Source organism: Macaca thibetana, chromosome 12 (assembly GCF_024542745.1).
Source record: "Macaca thibetana thibetana isolate TM-01 chromosome 12, ASM2454274v1, whole genome shotgun sequence".
NCBI lineage: Eukaryota > Metazoa > Chordata > Mammalia > Primates > Cercopithecidae > Macaca > Macaca thibetana.
Genome location: NC_065589.1, coordinates 80,917,553 through 80,939,386, shown reverse-complemented (window position 1 = coordinate 80,939,386; position 21,834 = coordinate 80,917,553). Strand labels below are relative to the sequence as shown.

General features: G+C 42.9%; 1 protein-coding gene and 1 long non-coding RNA gene across 3 annotated transcripts in view; one reads left to right on the top strand and one right to left on the bottom strand.

Moving 5' to 3' along the window:
- The window catches only part of DPP4 (dipeptidyl peptidase 4), an 84,214-nt gene extending 71,107 nt beyond the window's left edge, over window positions 1-13,107 (bottom strand). Inside the window, exons 1-2 of one of the 2 annotated variants that reach the window (XM_050752268.1) lie at window positions 12,382-13,107; window positions 11,798-11,885 (exon numbers count right to left, since the gene is read on the bottom strand). In XM_050752268.1, coding sequence (XP_050608225.1) covers window positions 11,798-11,885; window positions 12,382-12,387 — 94 coding nt within the window. In that variant the 5' untranslated portion in view covers window positions 12,388-13,107. The remainder of the gene's footprint in view (window positions 1-11,797; window positions 11,886-12,381) is intronic. The other variant, XM_050752269.1, reaches the window with a different exon arrangement.
- LOC126932951 (uncharacterized) lies at window positions 11,879-15,136 on the top strand. The gene is made up of 2 exons (XR_007718385.1): window positions 11,879-11,982; window positions 13,189-15,136. It is a non-coding gene; the product is annotated as an uncharacterized LOC126932951 (long non-coding RNA).
- Window positions 15,137-21,834: the final 6,698 nt, after the last annotated feature.

The window sequence follows — 21,834 nt, the reverse complement described above, 5'->3', positions numbered from 1 at the left end:
GTCATATGGCCCCTCCATCTTCCAAGTCAGCAATGGCATGTCAAATCCTTCTCATGCCTGGGATTCCTGACTGCCTGTTCTGTGACGAGTCAGAGAAACTCTGCTTTTAAACGGTTCATGTGATTCAGTCAGGCCCAAGCAGGTAATCTCCCCTTCTTAAAGCTGACTGTGCATTATAATGAAACTTAACTACAGGAAGAAAATCCATCATATCCACAATCTCAGAGATTAGTACACAGGAGGGGAGGTGGGGGTTCCTGGGGGTCATCTTAGAATTCTGCCTACCACAATCACCTTATCTGTTGTGTTGAGAATACACCACAGGGGGAAGTAAGAAAAAGAAAGAGAGATGTTGGCAATCATTTAGGGGAAGGACAATTGTGTCTTTGACCAGGGTAGTAGGAGATGAGGTGGTGAGATATGGTCAAACTCTGAGAGAATATGAAGATACAGATGATAAAACTGCTGACACATTGGATGTGACTTGTGAATGAAAGAGAGGGGTTGGGGAGAACTTGCGTGGATATTGGCCTCAGTAGCTACAAAATGGAATTGCCACTTGCTGAGATAAAATGTACTAAGGGAAGACAAAGAGTTTTGGAAGATGTCAGTACGAGATGCCAATATCACCTCCGAATGGAGATGTCCAGTAAGCAGTTGTATACTGCACCTAGAGCTCAGTAAAAGGTCTGGTTTGCAGATAAAATTGGAAAGTTGCCAAGGGAGCCCCAGAGTAGTCCAAGGTGAGAAGTTGAAGATATCAGGAAGAGTACCTAAGAAGGCTGGGAAGGACTGCACAGTGAGGTAGAAGGACAACCAGGAGAGAGTGAGAGCCCCGAGGGGAGGTGGAGAAGAAGGATGACTAATTGACAGGCACATGAGACGCAGACTGAGAAGCAACTCCAGATCGGCAACACAGAGATTAGGGACCTTGACAAGAACTGAGCTGTTTTAGTGGTGTGGTGGGGATAACCCTTATTCCACGGGGCTTAAGAGGAAAAAAAAAAAAAAAGAAGAGGGGTAACAGATGGTGATAATAGAAACTCTTTAAGAAGTTTTGTGGTAAAGAGAGCAGAGAAAGGAAGTGGTAGGTTGGCAGGGATGAGGGTGGAAAAAGATACTTGCCTTCTTATTTTTTTTGTAAGAATATGAGACACTATTGCCTGTTCATGATCAAATAGGGATGGAAAAAATGATGATGCCACATGCAAAGGGATAGCTAGAGTCTAATCTTTCAGTAAGCAAAAGGGATGGGACCCAGGGCACAAACAGAGGGCTTGGTCTTGGATAGAAGCCTGAGCATTCATTCCCCTAACTTAGGAGGGGAGCCCATGCAGGTGAATGCATTGATGAACCGGTGAGAATTGAAGTTCTCTTCTAATGGTTTCAGTTTTCTTATCAAACCAGGAAGCCAGGTCTTTAGCTATGAATTTGCATAGGGTGGAGATGTTGGAAATTTGAGAGGAGAGGAGATACCTGGAATAGTTCACCAGAAGAGCAAGTGAGTGAGCAGACAGGGAAAATAGGTCCGGATTGCCAGGAAGAAATAAAGGTCCACTGGCTGCTGGGTTCTTGGTTCTCCTTTCAGTACAGCCAAACCCTTCTCATTTTAAGAAAATTATTACCATGCAGAGTAATTTTTTCCCTGGAAATTTTAAAACAAAGATTTGAGTCATCAAGTAGATTTTTTTTTGCCCTTGTTAGATTAAATTATAGCTTTTAGACCTTGTGAGGTTATTTTGTTTGCTTCTGTTATTTATTTATTTATTTATTTATTTATTTATTTTTATGGTTATTAATTATTTTAAGTCCTACTTTCCTGGGTTGACTTTCGCAGATCTAAGTTTTAGCATTTTTTAAAAACTTTGCCCATCTTATTTTATGTTGACTATTTCTGCCACTTTCTGCTATTACGAACTGGATTAAATATGACAGTTTATGTGGATTTTCTAGGGGTAAATTGTGAGTAATTCCCCTCAGATATTTCTGACCTGCTCTATTGTCTCAGATTTATATTTTAATATTGCAATTCAATTACTTCCTCCTCTTGGTCACTTTGGATGCCAAGAGAAAGAAAGGGCTGAGGTCAAAATGTCCTTGAGATCAGAAAGGCAGCAACAAAGCACACTGGTTTGCAATAAACCCAGTTAGGAAAGAAAGTGAGAAGGAAAGGAGAGAATTGCCGCTCCAGATTTTTGGAGATCAGAGCTGGCTTGATATCTGTCCTCTTTTGTTGAAAAATTAAATCTTTCTAATGTAATGAAAAGAGAGTAATAACCAAATACACAATATGCCTACATAGGCCGTCCCCCCAATTTCTGTCTTTCAGAATTTTCAATTCAGCTTAGGTATTTGCCCTTCTCCTTCCATGTGCTAGCAAAGGAAGATACTCTCCAGTCCTAGAAAGGTGAGTCTTGATTAGTCTAGTTCAATCACGGCAATTCTTTCTCCTTGCCAGTGATTGGTTTAGATATGGACAAGTGACACAAATGTAGCCAGTAAGACCTGAAAGTTTGTGTCCAGTCAGAGGACTTATGGAAACGGCTTTCCTCCCTGATACAGCAGAACATGAATGAGGAAGAGCATCCTCTTTTGCCCTGTGAAAGGGCTGTATGAGCAAGTGCTGGGCTGAGCTGCAGAAGCCATGCTCCACCATGAGATGACATACTGGAGGTCAAAAGACAAAACTCCAAGGATGGCAGAGCTGAAAGGTGGAAAGACCCCGTGTTCTTGATGTGTTCAGGCCATTACATTAACAAACTCAAGAACCACTTTACTTCTGCACTTCCAATTTTAAAAGATGCTAATGACAACACAATAATAAAACGCTATCATTCAAATAATTTTTGGCCAGGTATTGGGTTCCTTGAAGCCCAAAACATCCTGATACAATCCTCTTACAGCATCAGGGGACTGTAAGTCAGTGAGGACCGACATGGAGGTGCACTGCATGCCTCAGAGCCAGTTTGGTGGCTGAAGGATTGGAAGGATTGTATTAAGACCCACTAATTATTAACGCTTTATGCTCGGTTGGTTATGTAGAAACTTCCCGGGGCAGCATTTATCATTTGGTCACTAGTGCTTCCATAGCACTTTGATCATTTACTAGAAGGGCACTTAGCTCTGATTATAGTTAATGTTTATGCGTCCTTTAATGCTGTCAATAATTTGAGGACAAAGGCCATATCTATTGTCTTTCTATCCCTAACGACCCACAAAGTACCTGGCATGTAGAAAATCCTCAATAAATATTTGCCAAGTTGGAGAATTACCTTCTGTCAACAAGTCTGTGCTGGGTAAATATGAAGTAAGAGGTGTTCCTGAGCACATCCTTGAAAGGGCAAGCCTGATCCCATAGGAAAGGGGAGTTAAACCAGAGGAACCTCTGCAGACAAGCTCTTACAAAAAGGAAACAGCCAGGAGGCAAGAGAAATTCTTCACTTAAGCTATCTAGCCAGCTGTCCAAGGAGCCATCCTTACCTTCTCTCCTTCCCTCACTCTTCGCATGCCTGCCCACTGTCTTACTCCAAAATACATCCTACATTTCTTTAAAAAAAAAAAAAAAACAACTTAATTTCACCTGCAGTGCTATCATCCTTGTCCAAGCCACCATCATCGATCACCTGGACAAACCACACCAACCCCAAACTACTGTCCACACAAGAGTCAGAGCATATTCTTGAAATGTGAAAAGATCATGTCACACTCATGTTGAAATCCTCCAGGAGCTCAAAATCATGCTTGGAATAAGAGAGAAACTCCTTTCTGTGTCTGTCAGTCCTCTCTATCCCACTTTATTTTTGTCATAGCATTTGTTACCATCTGAAATTATTTTTGCACTTGCCTATAATTTGCCTGCTCTATGGATTGTAAAGGTCCAGTGGAACAGGGACATTATCTATACTGCTTAGGGCCAGATCTTAGCTCATTTTGTGTTGCTATAAAGGAATATCTGAAGCTAGTAGTTTATTTCTTTTGAAAGGATTATTTGGATCATGATTCTGGTGGCTGGAAAGTTCAAGATTGGGCATTTGCATCTAATGATGGTCTCACGCTGCTTCTACTCATAGCAGAAGTTAAAGGGGAAGCTGGCATGTGCTGAGATCACATGATGAGAAAGAAAGCAAGAAAGAGGGAGGTGCCAGGCTATTTTTAATAATCAGCTGTTATGGAAACTAATAGAACAAGAACTCACTCACCCCTGTGAGAGGGCTCTGATCCCATTATGCAAATATCTCCCATTAGGCCTCACCTCCAACACTGGAAATCAAATTTCAACATGACATTTGGAAGGGACAAATATGCAGTCATAGCAGGCCATATCCCCCATACCTTCAATAACACTTGACATGCAGTAAGCCTTCAATAGCCATATCCCCCTACTCCCATACCTTCAGTAACACTTGACATGCAGTAAGCATTCAACATATGTTTTTGAATTGAAAAATATTGTCTCTGGCCACTGTAGGACCTTGGCCCTGAAGAGGTTTTAAATCTCATACTAAAAGAGTTTTATGCCTGTAATCAAATAATGGAAGAATATAATAGAGAAATAAGAGTCATCCATGACACTTATGGAGATGAGTTTGAGCAGGGTGGGCTTTAGAACAACTGAGGAAAACAAGAAAAGAGGGTTCCACAGAAATGGCATTAGGGCCCCAGGGGCCACTAAGCTCAGTTTTGGGGTCCCCAGTTTTAAGAAGTCAGGGAAAGGGTGGATGATAAGACCTGCTTGATACTCACCTCTCCTACTCGCTCTACCTCAATTATATATCCTGACCCACCATGGCTCCTGAGTGCCATTAATAAAATATCTGGTGGCTTTGGCTCTGTCTTACCTTACCTCCTCTTCTAGGGCCTTAGATGTTGAATTATGTAACTTGAACTCATAGGTCTACTTGCTTCCTCACTGAACCAAATAATTAAGAAATGTGCACATTAATGCCCCCAGTTGAAGAAAGCACATAGTTTATCTTCAAAATTTAAAAGCTTCCTAGGAAGTTACAATTTTGAGAAACAATATAAAACAATACAATGTTCGGCAAATAATAAAACAGTTTACTCAGAAGTTCTAATTTCATGGTTTCAGGTTACTCTCAAATTGAGAGACACACCCTCTTTTGGAGGTCATAATGGAACTGTGAAGACTAAAGGTAAAAATATTTACAAGATATTGATTTACAGCAATGAAAGGATCAGCATCCAACCATAAAGTAATGATTAAACATTAACTCCGAAAAACTCTCACCAAGGCATTTCTATAAATTAGCCATTCATGGGAACCAGCAGGCTCAGGGAAGGTTGGTAGCCAAAAAGTTTGGATTCCCAAGATCCAGTACTTACTTGCAAACCCCTAAACTTTCACATGTAAAAAGTCAGGATATTAATATATCTCTCTAACATGAACTTCTCTGTGAAGATCAAATGAAATAATTTAACTTACATCAGAAGCAAAGCAAGTGTAATTTAGTGTAAGTAGGTAAATCTGAATCTATTATTACCACTAATACTAAAAATCAAAACCATTCAAAAGCTTGAGATGTCAGTCATTGCCTATATACATACAGCTTTATATGAGAATGAAGACAGCAGAGGTAGGCTCTTCCTCAGGATACTGAACACATAGAGATTATGAAGGGGTGGCCTGCCCCTCCACACCTGTGGGCGTTTCTTGTTAGGTGGAACCAGAGACTTGAGAAAAGAAATGAGACACAGAGACAAAGTATAGAGAAAGAAAAAGTGGGCCCAGGGGACCGGCGCTCAGCATACAGCAGACCCACGCCGGCACCGGTCTCTGAGTTCCCTCAGTATTCATTGATCATTATCTTTACCATCAAAGAAAAAGGGAAGTGGCAGGATAATAGGATCATCGTAGGGAGAAGGTCAGCAGTAAGACATATGAATAAAGATCTCTGTGACATAAGTTTAAGTGCTGTGCCTTGATATGCATATGCAAATATCTCCATAAACCTTTTTAGTGCATGAAGAGCAGCGTAGTGCTAGCACGTCCCACCTTTCGCCCTAAGGCGGTTTTCTCCTTTCTCAGTAAATAGAACATACAATCGGGTTTTACACCGAGATGTTCCATTGCCCAGGGACGGGCAGGAGACAGATGCTTTTCTCTATCTCAACTGCCAAGAGGCTTATTTCCTCTTATACTAGTCCTCCTGAGCACAGACCCTTCACGGGTGTCAGGCTGGGGGATGATCAGGTCTTTCCCTTCCCACGAGGCCATATTTCAGACTATCACATGGGGAGAAACCTTGGACAATACCTAGCTTCCCTAGGCAGAGGTCCCTGTGACCTTTGGCAGTGTACGTGTCCCTGGGTACTTGAGATTAAGAGAATGGTGATGACTTTTCACAAGCATACTGGCTTCAGGCACTTGTTTAACAAAGCACACCCTGCACAGCCCAAAATCCATTAAACTTTGAGTCACCACAGCACATGTCTCTTGCAAGGACAAGGTTGGGGGTAGGGTCACAGATTAACAGCATCTCAAATACAGAACAAAATGGAGTCTCTTATGTCTCCTTCTTTCTATATAGACACAGTAACAGTCTGATCTTTCTTTTCCCCACAGATTAGAAGCCATGAAATGATAATATAGCTATGCAAATGAGAAGTTATAACAATTGTGCCAATATGGCCAAGTTGATTTTATACTTGATTACAAGCTGACAGAATGATATGCAGTTGAACAGTACTGAGTATCAGCTGTAAAGTCACATTGCCTGAGTATGAATCCCAACTTTGTGGAACTTTAAGCAAGTTCCTTAACTTCTTTGATAGTCATTGGAGCCAGCCTCCATCATGGTTCCCAACGATCTCCACCTCCTGGTATTTATGCACTTGTGTAGTGCCCTCCCACATTGTATCAGGGTTGGTCTGTGTGACCAATAGTACACAGCAGAAGGAATGGTATACCTGCCACTTCTGAGGCTAGATCATAAAAGGCAACTCAGCCTCCTGCTTAGTTCCTCTCTTGGACCCTTCATTCTAAGGGAAAGTAGCTACCATATTATCCTAAGTATAATTTCGTGTAAGTAAGTAAATCTGGACCTATTATTACTACTAATACTATTAAACAGAACCATTCAAAAGCTTGAGATGTCAGTCATTGCCTATATGCGGCTTTATATAGGAATGAAGGCATCAGCAGTAGGCTCTTCTTCAGAACATTTAGCACACAGAGATTAGAAGTCATGAAATTATAATATAATTCCCACATGGTGGGGAACTGGGGCCCATACACTAGGGAACTGAAGCCTCTAGCTAACAGCCACATAAGTGAACTTGGAAGGGGATCCTTCAGCTGCAGTCAGGTTTAGGCTTTCAGATAACATCTTGATTACAACCTCATGAGAGACCCTGCGGCAAAACCACCCAACTAAGCCACTCCAAAATTCCTTATACACAGAAACTATGAGATAACAAATATTTATTGTTTTAAGTTCTGAGGTGATTCATTATGCAATTATAGATAACTAAAGTACCCTCTCGAAGTTCTGATAAATCTTCTGTATGAATGGAGAGGGTAATAGTACCTTTCATTCAAAGAGTTGTTCTTCAGATTAAATGAAAAATACATTGAAAGCCCTCAGCCCCAAATTTAACACTTAGTAAAAGTAAATGCATATTCGCTATTATTGTATGCTTGCATGCCTTCTCTTCCTCAAGTAAGGCGCTCCTGCGTGTTATTTACAGCCACGTTCTCCATGGGCCTCAGTACTTTCTTAAGTCATAAAATTTGAAAGACGCGATCCAGCTCCACTCTTTTTATATTATCTTTCTCTGACCATCAACTGGATAAATAGTCTTCATTTTCTCTCTCTTTCTGATCCCCTTTGAAAAGATAGGCAGATATTTCTAAGAGAGAGAAACTTAAGGCATATGTTATGGCTAGAGAAAAGCCAAAATAACTGGCCTGAAAAAGACTAACCTGCTGACCTCATGAGCATTCCGAAAAGGTTGACAATAGTTAACTGAGCAAGCTGGAGTCAACTCCAGTTTTTATAGAGCATACTGTTTAGAAATTGTCCCCTGAAATGTACAAAGCTTTCATTCAGGCTCGTTTCTGTGCTTTTAAACCTGGAAGAGATCCTGGACTTTCTCAGGCAAACCTCATAGATGCTATCTTTTCTCTCTGATTATTCCTGTCTCCTTCACATTTGGGTTTTCTCTTATTACTGAAGGATACTGATGGGTGAGCAGTCAAATTTCCTTTCCACCGAAAGAAGGTGTAGAGGAAATGTACTACTAAAGCAGTGAAAAGAGCAAAAGAAGAGATATAATTCTATTCCATAATAAAATTCAATAATAATAAAATTATTTGACAGATAACCAAATATTTCCAATTTCAGCATATAATATAATGTAAAAGAAAAAATAAAGAAATCATAAATGCTGCGTGAGAATTTTATTACCACTAAGCCATGAAGAGTTCTACAATTCCATACAAGTATTTTTATATATTTCTCACTGATTCTTGAAAAAACTGAATGCTTACATATGCAATATCCTCCTATAGTAGGAGGATTGAGAAAATTTTAAAACATACAATCATTTATTATATACACAGAAGAGAGTGAACTTTTAATTGTGCTTGGTGAAATGAATAATCTGAATTCAAGGAGTTTTTATTCTTAAATATATGGCAATAGTCCAGTATTAAGCCTCTCTCTCTCTCTGTCTCTCTCTCTTTCGCGCTCTCTCTCTCTCTTTCTGGCTCCCCACTCACTAGCCCTCCTCCTGTTCTGGGTGTGTCTAGTTTTGCTAAAGTATGCATTTCATATGGAAACACTTGACCTCTTAAATCAACCTCTCAGGAGATGAACTTGGGTTTGCTTCCTCCTTCCTTTTGGCTGTTTAATTCTTTAGTTTTCCCGTAATTTAGGTATTTGCTTTGTTTTTCTATCAAATTCCTATCCTTCTTTCCTTCTTCCTTTCCTTTCCCTTCATATTTCCTTTCTCCCTACTTCCTTCCTTTCTTCCTTCTCTGTATTTGTTTACTTGAAAGCTTGATTGACAACATAGAGGGCATTTCTTGGGTGATGACTTTGAGTTTTTTGTAAGGAATGCTGACCTTTATTGTGGCACAGCCCAGGAAAGGTATTGCTGATTTAGTGAATATGCTGCATTCTTGAGCTTTTATCTTTATTCCTATGATAAGGCAGAAGTGTTAACAAGATGACTTCCCTTTTTTCCTTAAACAAACATACCTACAAATTAAGAAATACAGACAAGAAATAACTAGAGTGGTAAATAAATAAAGCCACCATGAAACAACATCTCCACCTGGTTGTCCAAGAGTTATCCTTAGCTACACTCTCCTTCACCTCCCTCTGTTTAACCAGTTACTGAAGTTCAGTCATTCACATTTCTGAGTAGCTCTGGAGCCTCCATATTCTGATCTGTACTGTAAGTGCCCTGGGCCATTTCCCTCACTTCCCCCTTCAGTGTTGCTCCATTGCAACTCACCTTCCCACTGTCATGGCCAACAGTTCCGGCGTGCTCAAAACCTCATTCACTGCATCATCTCCAGCTTCGAATCAAACTCTTTTGCCTGTTTCCCACCCTCCTCTGGGGCTCTGGATCCTTTCATAACCCCTAACACGGGATGTGATCTCATGCCTCTGTGTTGAAATGCAAGACATTCACATTTTCTGGAATATCCTATCTTCAGAAACTGATGTTATCCAGAAACTGATGTTAACTATTCAAGCTTCTCCACAAAAGAAACCTCTTATAAGAAGTCTCTTGGCTGGGTGCAGTGGCTTACACCTGTAATTCCAGCACTTTGGGAGGCCAAGGTGGACGGATCATGAGGTCAGGAGATAGAGACCATCCTGGCCAACATGGTAAAACCCCATCTCTACTAAAATACAAAAAATAAGCCGGGCATGGTGGTGCGTGCCTGTAGTCCCAGCTACTCAGGAGGCTGAGGCAGGAACCCGGGAGGCGGAGACTTTCCCAGAAGTGTTCCTTCTAACCTACAGAGCAGTTTGCTCAAACACCTCTAAGTTATCCTTTTGAGTCATAAGAGTAGTTATATGGAAACAAGTGAGTGTCTCAGGAAGTCCTCCTCAAGAGACCATTCTTGAAATGTGTTCAAATTTCATTTGGAGAAGACAGCAGGTGCTGTTTAGCAGAAATGGCAAAACAGCTCTCCCTGGCCTGTATACCCTACCTAGCAAAACAAAATCCTCAGAGTTAACTGCAGCAAGCCTCAGATCCCTAGGGCATTTCACTGGCCATCTCAAGTGGCTAATCAAAATACAGTATTCCTTTCAACTTGCTTTAACGGAAGTTCTGATAATTACAGTTTTACCCAAACTTCCAGCAATGCTGTGATGCCTCATTTATGTTTTGGAGACAAACAGGCTATACAGATTATTTCTATTTATATATATGTGTGTATCCACACATACACATACATACATATATACGTAAAACAAGTCGTATTTGTTTGCATATTCCCACCAGCTTATACAGTTCTTGAGGTCAGGGGCCTTTATATTTATATTTACAAAATTTAATCTTTGTATCTGCAGCAACTAACACAGTGCCTGGAACATAATGTAAGCCTGTAAGCCCTATATTTATCGATTGTACGACTAGCACATTCTTCTCCCACGAGGCTTTGCATGTATGGTTTATACAAAGTGTTGCTTTATGAAAATAATTATATTTTAACAGTCCACAAAAAAGAGTCAAGCTTAAGTGGACTGTCATTTAATGGTATAAAATAGTAGCAACCACTGGTTTCTTCAAATTTCACCAGCAGTAGGTCAACCCATTCAGTTATTTAACCTTTGGCACCTTTGCCCTGGCCTTGAATTGCACAGCAAGTATGGTTTTCATAGCTCCACAAACTAATTCTGAACTGTCATCCTGAAATCTAGATAAGATACCGTGAGTATGCAAGCACAGACTCTACATTCCTCAGTTGGCTAAACCATCCAGAGAGAATCCTTTAACTGGCTAATTTATTGTGTGTAATCCTGAAATGAAAGCAAGTGTTTAAAAGGAAAGTAAGGCCAGGGGAGACTGAAACTAGTAATTCTCACTTGCTTGCATCCTACAGTGAGTATTCCATTATCTGAGTGTTATATATTTAGGCAAGCTAAAAAGACATGAAAGTCTTTAAGTAAAAGAATCCACCAAAACATCACTGATTCCAGCCCCTTCTGAAATATTATCATGTATACCAGCTTTATATGATTTAGCTCTGCAATACCACTAAATTGGTCAAATAATTACTTCCCTGCCTCCCCACCCTCCAACTCAATTCTCACCACCCTGAGGGAAAACAATCTGGGTTCCCCGTGCAACGACTTTTCTCTAAACTGTATTTTGGGGCTTGCTTTCTCATTTTTCCTATCCACTTCAGATATCCTTACTGCTGTCTTTGGGTTCTTTAAACACTGCCTTTTTTCCTTTGCAGATCACACCCAAAAACTTTTCTTAAAAATTATATGTAAATCTAAAACTTTACAAAGTAAATTTAAAATTGAAATTTTTAAAATCCCGACTCTCCCTAATTTCAGGAAGCATGCATTTATCATACATAACAAGACGTGAAAGCGGCAAGAGTTGCAGCCTAAACACTGAAGACCCCGCGAAGTGAATCCAGCTGCCGCTCTGCAAGCAGCAACAACGCCTGGGAAGCCTTCTCAGCTACATCTCGGGGCACTGGTCCAACCTCCCGCAAAATCCCTCGTTTCCCTTCGCATGGTAAGACGGAGGCTGACCTGAGCTCCAACTGTCCTATCTGTTTCAAATGTTTCAAACTTACTGCCTTTGTTCAGCAGAACCACGGGCACGGTGATGATGGTGACAAGCGCAGCAGCACCCAGCAGTCCCAGGAGAACCTTCCACGCTGTCTGCAAGCCGGGCAGATCAAGTCCAATTAGAGGGAAGCGTGTGGCCCCAGTTTCCGTAGGAGGGTCGGAGCTGCTCCAGAGGCAGCAGGATTTGCAGGTGGGAGTGCGTTACAAGAGGGACACTGTGGACTGGGGGTGGGGGTGGCGTCTGGAGTGCGCCAGTCGGAGTTCTCTAAGGCGGGTGCCCTTGAACTTGTGCCTTCAGAGCACATTAGTGTTGGTTTCTTTACCCCTGCCCGAGTTTAGGCGTGCGATCTGTGGGTGGCTTTCCGGGACATTTAAAGCTGGACGCCAGGGTCCTAGCAGAAACCAGAGTCCGAGAGCTAAGAGACAGCTCTGGGACGTCCCTTCACCTGTCAGAGGGTAGCCTTGGGGCTTCTGCCTAAGGGGAGTCCCTGCTCCGGTTTCGCCAGCTTTGGGGCCATTTGGGGAGTTTGGCGAAGAGGTCCCCACAGCTCGCCCCGTGGGCTGGGGAAGTGCATGGCGTGGAACTCACCTTCATCGTCGGCGTCTCCTCGGAAGTGTGCGTTCAGTGAAGGAGCGCAGGCAGAAGTCACAGCCGGCGGCGGAGAGGCGCGTCCTGCTCCACTGCTCCGGGCGGTGGAGTCACTCGCCGCTGGCAAGTTTCGGCCCAGAGTTAAACATTAGTGAGCGCCCAGCCCGCAGGGTATAAAGGCGCCGCGGGTAGGCTGCTGGACAGGCGGCGCCGGAGCAGGCGCGCGGGGCGCGGGGCACGGGCATTCCGGCCTGGGGGGGGCCGCGAGGGCCCCCTGAGGGCGGTGCGGGGCGCTGGGCGGCAGCCGGGGCGCTGGGTGCGAGGCCCAGAGGAGCCGTGGGGGAGGGGAAAGGGCGCGCGGCCTCAGATGCGCAGACCCTGGGTCGGCGACGCGAGGACCCTGCTCCCTCTTAGCTGAAAAGGACGTCGGCGTTCAGCTCCTCCAACCTCGCGTGGACAGGCGAGGGACCGAGGCCCAGAGAGGGCAGAGGGCTTTGGTAAACTCACACAGCTCACCGCTGGCAACTGAAACTAAAACCCAGGCCTCTGTCTCTTGCCAGTGAAAGTTATGTTAGGAGGCAGTCAGGTGTCTAAAGCTGTATGAAAGGCAAAGAGAAAAGGTGATTGTTCCCTCATGAATGGCCCTTGGAAGCTGAGTATCTGGATTCACCCTCCCCAGAGAATTTCCCGATTGTCTTGCAGGCTTACACACTCATCAAAATGCCAAAAATAATGACAGTAACACTTATGTGGAACTTGACTTTTTCCCAGGTGCTGCTCTAAGCATTTACTGTGTTTGTTTTACAGGAAGGAAGCCTGTGCACAGAGAATAAATAACTTGGCCAAGCTATTCAGCTAGGAAGTTGTAGATCCTCAATTAGGAGTTCAAGGTCTTAATGGCTAGTCTATGCGGCCTCTCCTCGTTCAGTCTTTTCAAGGGTTTTGGAGAAGAATAAAAGATCAGGTATGGCTTCTCCCTCCCCCAGCTCCCTGTTATTCCCTGAAGGGTTATTCATTCGTTCATTCATTCCTGCATCCTCCCATTTATTCCACTCATCCACAGATGTTTGAGAGGTTACAATGTGCCAGCCTCCCTTCCAGGTACTGGAGATAAAGTGGGACAAGAGAGGTGAGGTCTGGACCCTTGGCACTTTCACCATAAAATACACAGGTAAACATTTGCCTTTAGGGCCCCCTCCTTGATTCCTTCTACTCTTGCAGATAAGAGGATCAGGCCTCTTCAGCTTGTTCGCTGCAGGTGAAAAGCAAAGCCTCTCTGTCAGTAGAGGTAAAAGATTAAGAATGCAGAGTCCTATGGGGCATTACCACATGATTATGAATTAATGCAATTTTCCATCTTTTATTTCCAATCCAGACATAGCTTTTGAACTCAGTCATCTTTTCCCCCTTGCCCACTAGTTGCTTGTGGTACATCCGCATCCTCACCCACCCCCAACTCCAGAGGCTGAAACTGACTCTCCTCCTCCCTTTTCCAACTGCTGATGAAGGTGAGTCAATGGTGTTACTGGACCTGTGAGCCGATGCTGTGAAGAGAGGCCATCTAACACGGACTACGGGGAATGGTGCCACAGGGGCCTCAGTGCTGCCCTTTGCTCTCAGCATTTTGCTCACTCAGCATTGGTGGTAGCCACATCAGCCTCGGTGAAGGAAGTCCGGAGAGTTGAGCCTGTGCTTCACCTCCATGCCAGCACCATGGCACTCACTGTACATTCAGCAAGCTCCAAGGAAGCTGACAGGAGGCTGGCTGACATCTACGGGACAGGTCAATTTGTTCTCTGGAGGGCACTCCATGAGACGCAAATATCTTCACACCCTGTGCCCATTTCAAGAGACTCTTTCACATGCCTCCCCCACCTTGACCTCTGTGTCACCACTCTTTCAATCTTGTTTATTCCAAATCCTTAAGGTAGCAGCTGGCCAACACATTAGCCACCGAAGATGAGTCAGTGTAGATCTTACATCAGGCCATCTCTTTTTCCTTGCAAAATAGAAAAGCAGATGTTCTGCTCAGAATTCTGTTTGTTAGTAAGATTTCCCCTTCTGCTGTGTTTCAGGACATCCCTGGGAGGGACTCTGATGCAGCAGCCATCTACTTATTGCTAGTGCCAGCTTACTTTGCGTAACGTTGACTCCTTTCCCTCATCTGTTGCCTGGTTACAGGAACCTCCTTGTGAAGCTATAGGTGTGCACTGAGAGACATTGAGGCAGTGGGAGAAGGCATCATAGAGTCTAAGTTTTCTGCTAGTCTGAGTTTCTTGTGTCTTGTGGACCTGGTGGGCTTATCTCCTTTATCATGTAGATACCATTTTCACTTAATAATAGAATGCTCCTGCAAATGCCCAATTTTATCATGTGGTGTGTTAGGCGACACTCAGTTCATCAGGGTAGCTAGGTTGTGCAGTTACTTTGGTGTTATGGTGTTATGGATTGAATTGTGACTCCCCAGAAGATATATTAGAATCCTAACCTTTAGGACTTCAGAGTGTGACATTATTTGAATATAGGGTTTTTACAGAGTTAATCAATTTAAAATGAAGTCACTAGGGTGGGCCCCAATCCAATATGACTGATAATCTTATAAAAAGGAGAGATTTGGATACAGAGAGAGACAGAGTGAAGACGATGTGAAGAAACACAGGAAAACATGGCAGCTATAAGCCAAGGAGAAGCTTGCAGTATGTATTCATCTGTTCTCATGCTGCTAATAAAGACATACCTGAGACTGGGTAATTTATAAAAGAAAGAGTTAATTGACTCACACTTCCACATGCTGGGGAGTCACAATCATGGCTGAAGGCGAATGAGGAGCAAAGTCGTGTCTTACATGATGGCAGTCAAGAGAGCTTGTGTAGGGGAACTCCCCTTTATAAAATCCTCAGATCTTATGAGACTTATTCACTATCACAAGAACAGCACAGGAAAGACCTACTCTCATAATTCATTTACCTCCTACTAGGTCCCTCCCACAATACATGGGAATCATGGGAGCTACAATTCAAGATGAGATTTGGGTGAGGACACCGCCAAACCATATCATTCCACCCCTGGTCCCTCCCAAATCTCATGTCCTCACATTTCAAAACCAATCATGCCATGCTAACAGTCCCCCAAGTCTTAACTCATTTCAGCATTGACTCAAAAGTCCACAGTCCAAAGTTTCATCTGAGACAAGGCAAGTTCCTTCCGCCTATGACTCTGTAAAATCAAAAGCAAGTTAGTTACTTCCTAGATATAATGGGATTATAGGCATTGGGTAAATACAACCATTCCAAATTGGAGAAACTGGTCAAAATGAAGGGGCTACAGGTGCCATGCAAATCCAAAATCCAGCGAGGCAGTCAAATCTTAAAGCTCCAAAATGATCTCCTTTGACTTCATGTCTCACATCCAAGTCATGCTGATGCAAGAAGTGGGTTCCCATTGTCTTGGGCAGCTCTGCTCCTGTGGTTTTGCAGGGTTCAGGCCCCCTCCTGGCTGCTTTCACAGGCTGGCGTTGAGTATATGTGGCTTTTCCAGGTACATGGAACAAGCTGTTCCTGGATCTACCTTTCTGGGTCTGGAGGACGGTGTCCCTCTTCTCACAGCTCCATTAGGCAGTGACCCAGAGGGGACTCTGTGTGGGGGCTCATATCCCACATTTCCCTTCTGCACTGCCCTAGTAGAGGTTCTCTGTGATGGTTCTGCTCCTACAGTACACCTCTGCCTGGGCATCTGGGAGTTTACATTCATCCTCTGAAATCTAGGCATAGGTTCCCAAACCTCAATTCTTGACTTCTGTGTACCCACATGCCCAACACTACATGTAAGCTGCCAAGGCATGGGGCTTGCTTCTCTGAAGCAATGGCTTGAGCTCTACATTGGCCCCTTTTAACCACAGCTGGGACACAGGGCACCAAGTCCCAAGGCTGCACAAAGCAGCAAGGCCCTGGGCCTAGCCCATGAAACCGTTTTTGTTTCCTAGGCCTCCTGGCTCATGATGGGAGGGGCTGTGTGAAGACCTGACTTGCCATGGAGACATTTTTCCCATTGTTTTAGCGATTAACATTTGGCTCCTCGTTTCTGCAGGCAGCTTGAATTTCTCCTCAGAAAATGGGGTTTTCATTTTAATTGCATCATCAGGCTGCGAATTTTCCAAACTTTTATTCTCTGCTTCGCTTTTAAACATAAGTTCCAATTCCACACCATATCTTTGTGAATGCATAAAACTGAATGCTTTTAACTGTACCCAAGTCACCTTTTGAATGCTTTGCTGCTTAGAAATTTTTGCCAGATGCCGTAAATAATCTCTCTCTAGTTCAAAGTTCCACAAATCTCTAGGGCAGAGGCAAAATATCACCAGTCTCTTTGCTAAAACATAGCAAGAGTCGCCACTGCTCCTGTTCTTAACAAGTTCCTCACCTGCATGAGACCACCTCAGCCTGGACTTTATTGTCCATATCACTAACAGCATTTTGGCCAAAGCCATTCGACAAGTTTCTAGGAAGTTCCAAACTTTCCCACATCTTCCTGTCTTCTTCTGAGCCCTTCAAACTGTTCCAACCTTTGCCTGTTACCTGGTTCCAAAGTCTCTTCCACATTTTTGGGTATCTTTACAGTAGAACTCCACTCCTGGTACCAGTTTACTGTATGAGTCTGTTCTCAACACTGCTAATAAAGACATAACCAAGACTGGGTAATCTATAAAGGAAAGAGGCTTAATTGACTCACAGTTCCACATGTCTGGGGAGGTCTCACAATCCTGGCTGAAGGCAAATGAGGGGCAAAGTCATGCCTTACGTGGTGGTAGGCAAGAGAGCTTGTGTAGGGGAACTCCCCTTTATAAAACCATCAGATCTCGTGAGACTTATTCACCATCATGAGAACAACATGGGAAAGACCTGTCCCCCATGATTCAATTACCTCCCACTGGGTCACTCCCACAACATGTGGGAATTATGGGAGCTACAATTCAAGATGAGATTTGGGTGAGGACAAATCTCAGCCAAACCATATCACAGTGAATCTTTCTGTGTCTCATAGTCCTCAAAAGGAATCAATCCTGTGATCTATCGATTTTGAATTTATAGCTCCTAGAAGTGAGAGATAACAAATTTCTGTTGTTTAAGCCACCCAGTTTGTGGCACTTTGTTATAGCAGTCCTAGTGAACGAATGAATATACTAGATCCATGATCATGTAGTCTCTACAGGAGCCCAGTAGCAAGAGAGTTGCTGCTTTTTAAGTAGTGAATTGTCGTTGGTTATTGTAGGCAGCCTCCAAGATGGCCCCTAAAGTTTTGGAAGTAATTTGTTATGCAACAATAGGTAGCTAATAAATTGGCAAAGAGTATATGACTTTGCTCTAAGAGTCATATATCTTCTGTGATTCTCCCACTGGGGCTTGCCAGAGGCTTCATACAGTGTCTCCGACTGCCACATACATTTTAAATAAGTATTGTGCTTGTTAGGTCATAAGATCCAAGTACCACTTGCACTATAGCTTAAACATGCAGAGCCCTTTTTTTGCTCCAGGATCCATTCAAAACCGACAGCCTCACAAGTTGCTGAGTAAATGATTGGAGAAGTATAACCAAGCATAGTATATGGTGTCTCCAAAATACAAAGAGTTCTGGCAAATAGTGCTCCTCTTCACGGTGGATGTACAAGGTGTAGTGACTTGTCTTTCACATTAGAAAGGATACCTTGACATGTTCTAGACCACTGAAGCTGTTGAAACTTCGCAAATTTTCCATGGATTTTATTCTCTACCCTCTGTCCACATTTGTCTTACTCAAGAATGTAAGGAACTTGCTACTTCTTGTTCCTCAGGTCCATGTAGCATAGTCATCAATGTAGTGGACTAATGTGGGTCTGTGGGATGGCAAGATGATCAAGGTCTTTGGAGATTTTAATATGACAGAAAGCAAGAGTTGTCACAGCCCTGGAATAAGATGGTGAAAATACACTGCTCTTCCTCCCAGGTAAAGGCAAATTATTTTAAATACTTCTTACTTATTTGACTCAAGGAAAAAAGTGTTTGCAGCTGAACAGCTCAGATGTCCATGTTGTTTGATTCAGCAAAGTTACTCATCTGAAATGACAACTGAGTTATTTTCCATAATCCATCCTAGTTTTGCACAAGCTAAATGTGAAAGTTAATTAAGTATGGGATGGGGGAAACAGCACCTCTGCATCTTTCAGATTTTTACATAGTGGCACTAATTTCTGCACTTAGGGATGCAGTATTACTTTTAGTTTTCCACATTGTTGTGCAGGGGCAGTACCAGGGTCTTCCACTTGGTCTTTCCTACCTTAATGTCCCTTCTTGGGTCAGGGGATAAATGAGCAAAGAAAAGTAGGAAGGCTCTAAGAGCTGGAAAAAGCAAATAAATAGATTCTCCCCTAGAGCCTGCAGAAGGAACAGAGCCTTGGTGATGCCTTGATTTTAGCCCAGGAAGACCTATTTCACACTCTGACTCCTAGAGCTGTAAGTTAATAGATTTATATTATTGTAAGCCACTCAGTTTACGGTAACTTGTTACCGCAGCAATTGGAAACCTAACATAAAGAAGGACAACAGTGATGTTTTTAACTCCAAAAAAACTGGCATAAACCCAGGGCTCATATTTAAAAACTCCAGGGAGGTCTGAGAATGTCCCTTTTCATGGGGCATTTTCAAACTTGGCTATAAGTCATATGTCAGGTGTATACTGTGACAGCATTTCAGAGTCCCTCCTGAAAAAGATCTGACCTCCATTTCAAACAAGGCTTTCTGGGTCTATTAACTGGTTTGAGTCTGAGAACTTGGTGAGAGGCCGTTTATTACTACTGTGAAAACTTAAGTCAAATTTCTGCCCATCACACCTAGAATTATTTTGATTATTTAAATCAAGCTATAATTTAGAATGCTACCTACTGACTTCATTCTTAAGTATCTCATGATAAATGAGCCACCACCATAGAAGTCAAGTGCCCTGATTATCATATTGTTCCTGCCACCGTTTATGGCAATATCCCCTTTTGAGAACCTGAGTCTTGGAGTTGGGGTTACCTAGGGTGAACTGTAGCCTTGGAGGGATACAGCCACTGCCAGATTGCAGCACAACAAAGCAGATAAAAAGCTTAAGGAGTAAATACCTCAGTCTCTTTCTCTTCTCTCCTTTCAGTATCTTGCTGGTGCTTCCCATCTGTTGAGCCCAATAAAGACAGAGGGCTAAGGAGCCTGGCTAATAGAGAATGTATATTCAGGGATCAACCCTGCAAGGCTGTGCAATGCAGGGAAGAGAAGGGTGGAGAGTGGATAGAGGGAGGGGGAACTTGAAAAAGAGCCACATAACCAGGCAACTCCATATAGTACTTATTATTTGCTAAACTGTCTCCTTATGGGGACTGGAAATGTTCCCTTTATTCCTTTGTCTTCTCATCCGTCATTCTCTCCAGTGCCTAATAAAGTGCCTGAAATATATTAGTGGTCAGTAACTGTTGGTTAAATAAATTAAAAAATGAAATGATAACCGAAGAAAAGTTAAGATCAAATCCTTCTCTGTGTTCTTGGGGGCTGGAACTAGAAGACAGAAAGAAATAGGATCTCATATGTGGAGAGATGGCAGGGTGGAGGGTGGGGAGGTGAGGTGTGGTGGGGAACAGGGAGGGAAAGGAACAGATTTACTTCTTGCCCTCAGCTCTGAAGGATTAGTAAAGGACAATACAAAGGTACTTAATTAATTGTTCCTTTGATCAGTGAATATTTGCCCTCCACCTAATCAGAGAACGCTGCTCTACCTGTGTGGGAATGACTTCCTGCAGCCTTAGTGCCAAACCCCACATTTCAGCTCCTTTGGACTGAAGATCAAGTCTCACATCTTCCATGTTATCTTCACCATCTGTTTTTGTTTTATTTTCCCTACCAACCATACTCGGGAAGATTACGCTGCTTGTGTTCCAGGTTGAAGCAACCTTTAACAAAATTTATTTCTACCAAGAGATATGTATTAATAGATGGCAACTAGCTAGCTAGATCATTCTATGGATTTTGATAGATGAAAGGAAGTTTCAGGCCCAAGGGATAACACAAATAAGGGCTTGAGTAAGAAAGCTGGAAGATTTTTAGGGAATATGTATTACTTTCATTTTGCCAGGATATAGAGTATTCAAAAAAGTATTGGGAAATGAAAGTTGGTCATGGACATATTCTTGTCTTAAGTTCAATATTCACTATGTACCAAGGAGCCACTGAATTTTTTTTCTTTTCTTTTGTTTTCTTTTCTTTTCTTTTTTTTTTCAGACAGTCTCGCTCTGTCGCCCAGGCTGGAGTGTAGTGGCGCGATCTCGGCTCCCTGCAAGCTCCGCCTCCCGGGTTCACGCCATTCTCCTGCCTCAGCCTCCTGAGTAGGTGGGACTACAGGCGCCCACCATCTCGCCCAGCTAATTTTTTTGTATTTTTAGTAGAGACGGAGTTTCACCGTGTTAGCCAGGATGGTCTTGGTCTCCTGACCTCGTGATCCGCCCGCCTCGGCCTCCCAAAGTGCTGGGATTACAGGCGTGAGCCACTGCGCCCGGCCGTCACTGAAGCTTTACCTGGAAAAGAAACCCAATGAGACTTATACTTTAGATAAAAGCAAGCAAACAAACAAACAAACAAACAAACAAACCAGGCAATAGTGTCTGTTGAATGGAATGAGAAAGGGAAGAACTTAAATTGGGGTGAGAATCAGTATAAACTCTTGGTGTTAGAAAATTAATTGGGTAAGTGCCTCTCTGCAAAGTTTGTTGTACAAGCATGTAAACCATGCTTATTTATTCTTGTTGAAATATGACTCTAAAAGCTGTTTCTCAGCTATGGTCATGGTGTTTTCCTTGCCCCAATTATCCGTAATACCAAATGAGGGGTTCTTCTAACAGCACTCCATAAAGAAGTGCTTTTTCTACCTTTTAGACTAGAACCCAGTCAAGGGGTAAGGGCACTTTGTGCTCCTCTTTGGATGGTATCCTTTGGATAGTCTGTGGGTTTTGTAATTTGAAGAATTTGCTTATATTAGCCCCTGACTTATGGAAAAAAATATGACTTAATGAAGAGAACGTGTTTAAAACTCGTGGAGCCTGATTCCACAAAGTGTCTGTAGCTCTAATGATGTCTCCTCCTTAGTGTTCTCCAAACTGTGAACATGGGCTAGATGTGGTGGCAGGATAGGGGAGCCAGAGATCACCTCCAACCCCCCTGTAGCTCTTACGTTGCTCTTCTAGATTCAGCCATAGAACTGAATCTAGAAACCAAACTGATATCAGGCAGATTAACAAGAGAAAAGCAAACAGGTGTTATTGGTTTTTCATGTACATGGGGATCTTCACAAGAGATTGAAGTCTGAAGTGGCCAAAGCAAGATACTTTCGTACTTTTTAGACAAAGAATAACAAATCTGAGAAGAAATCACAGGACAAAGGGAATCTGACTAAGAG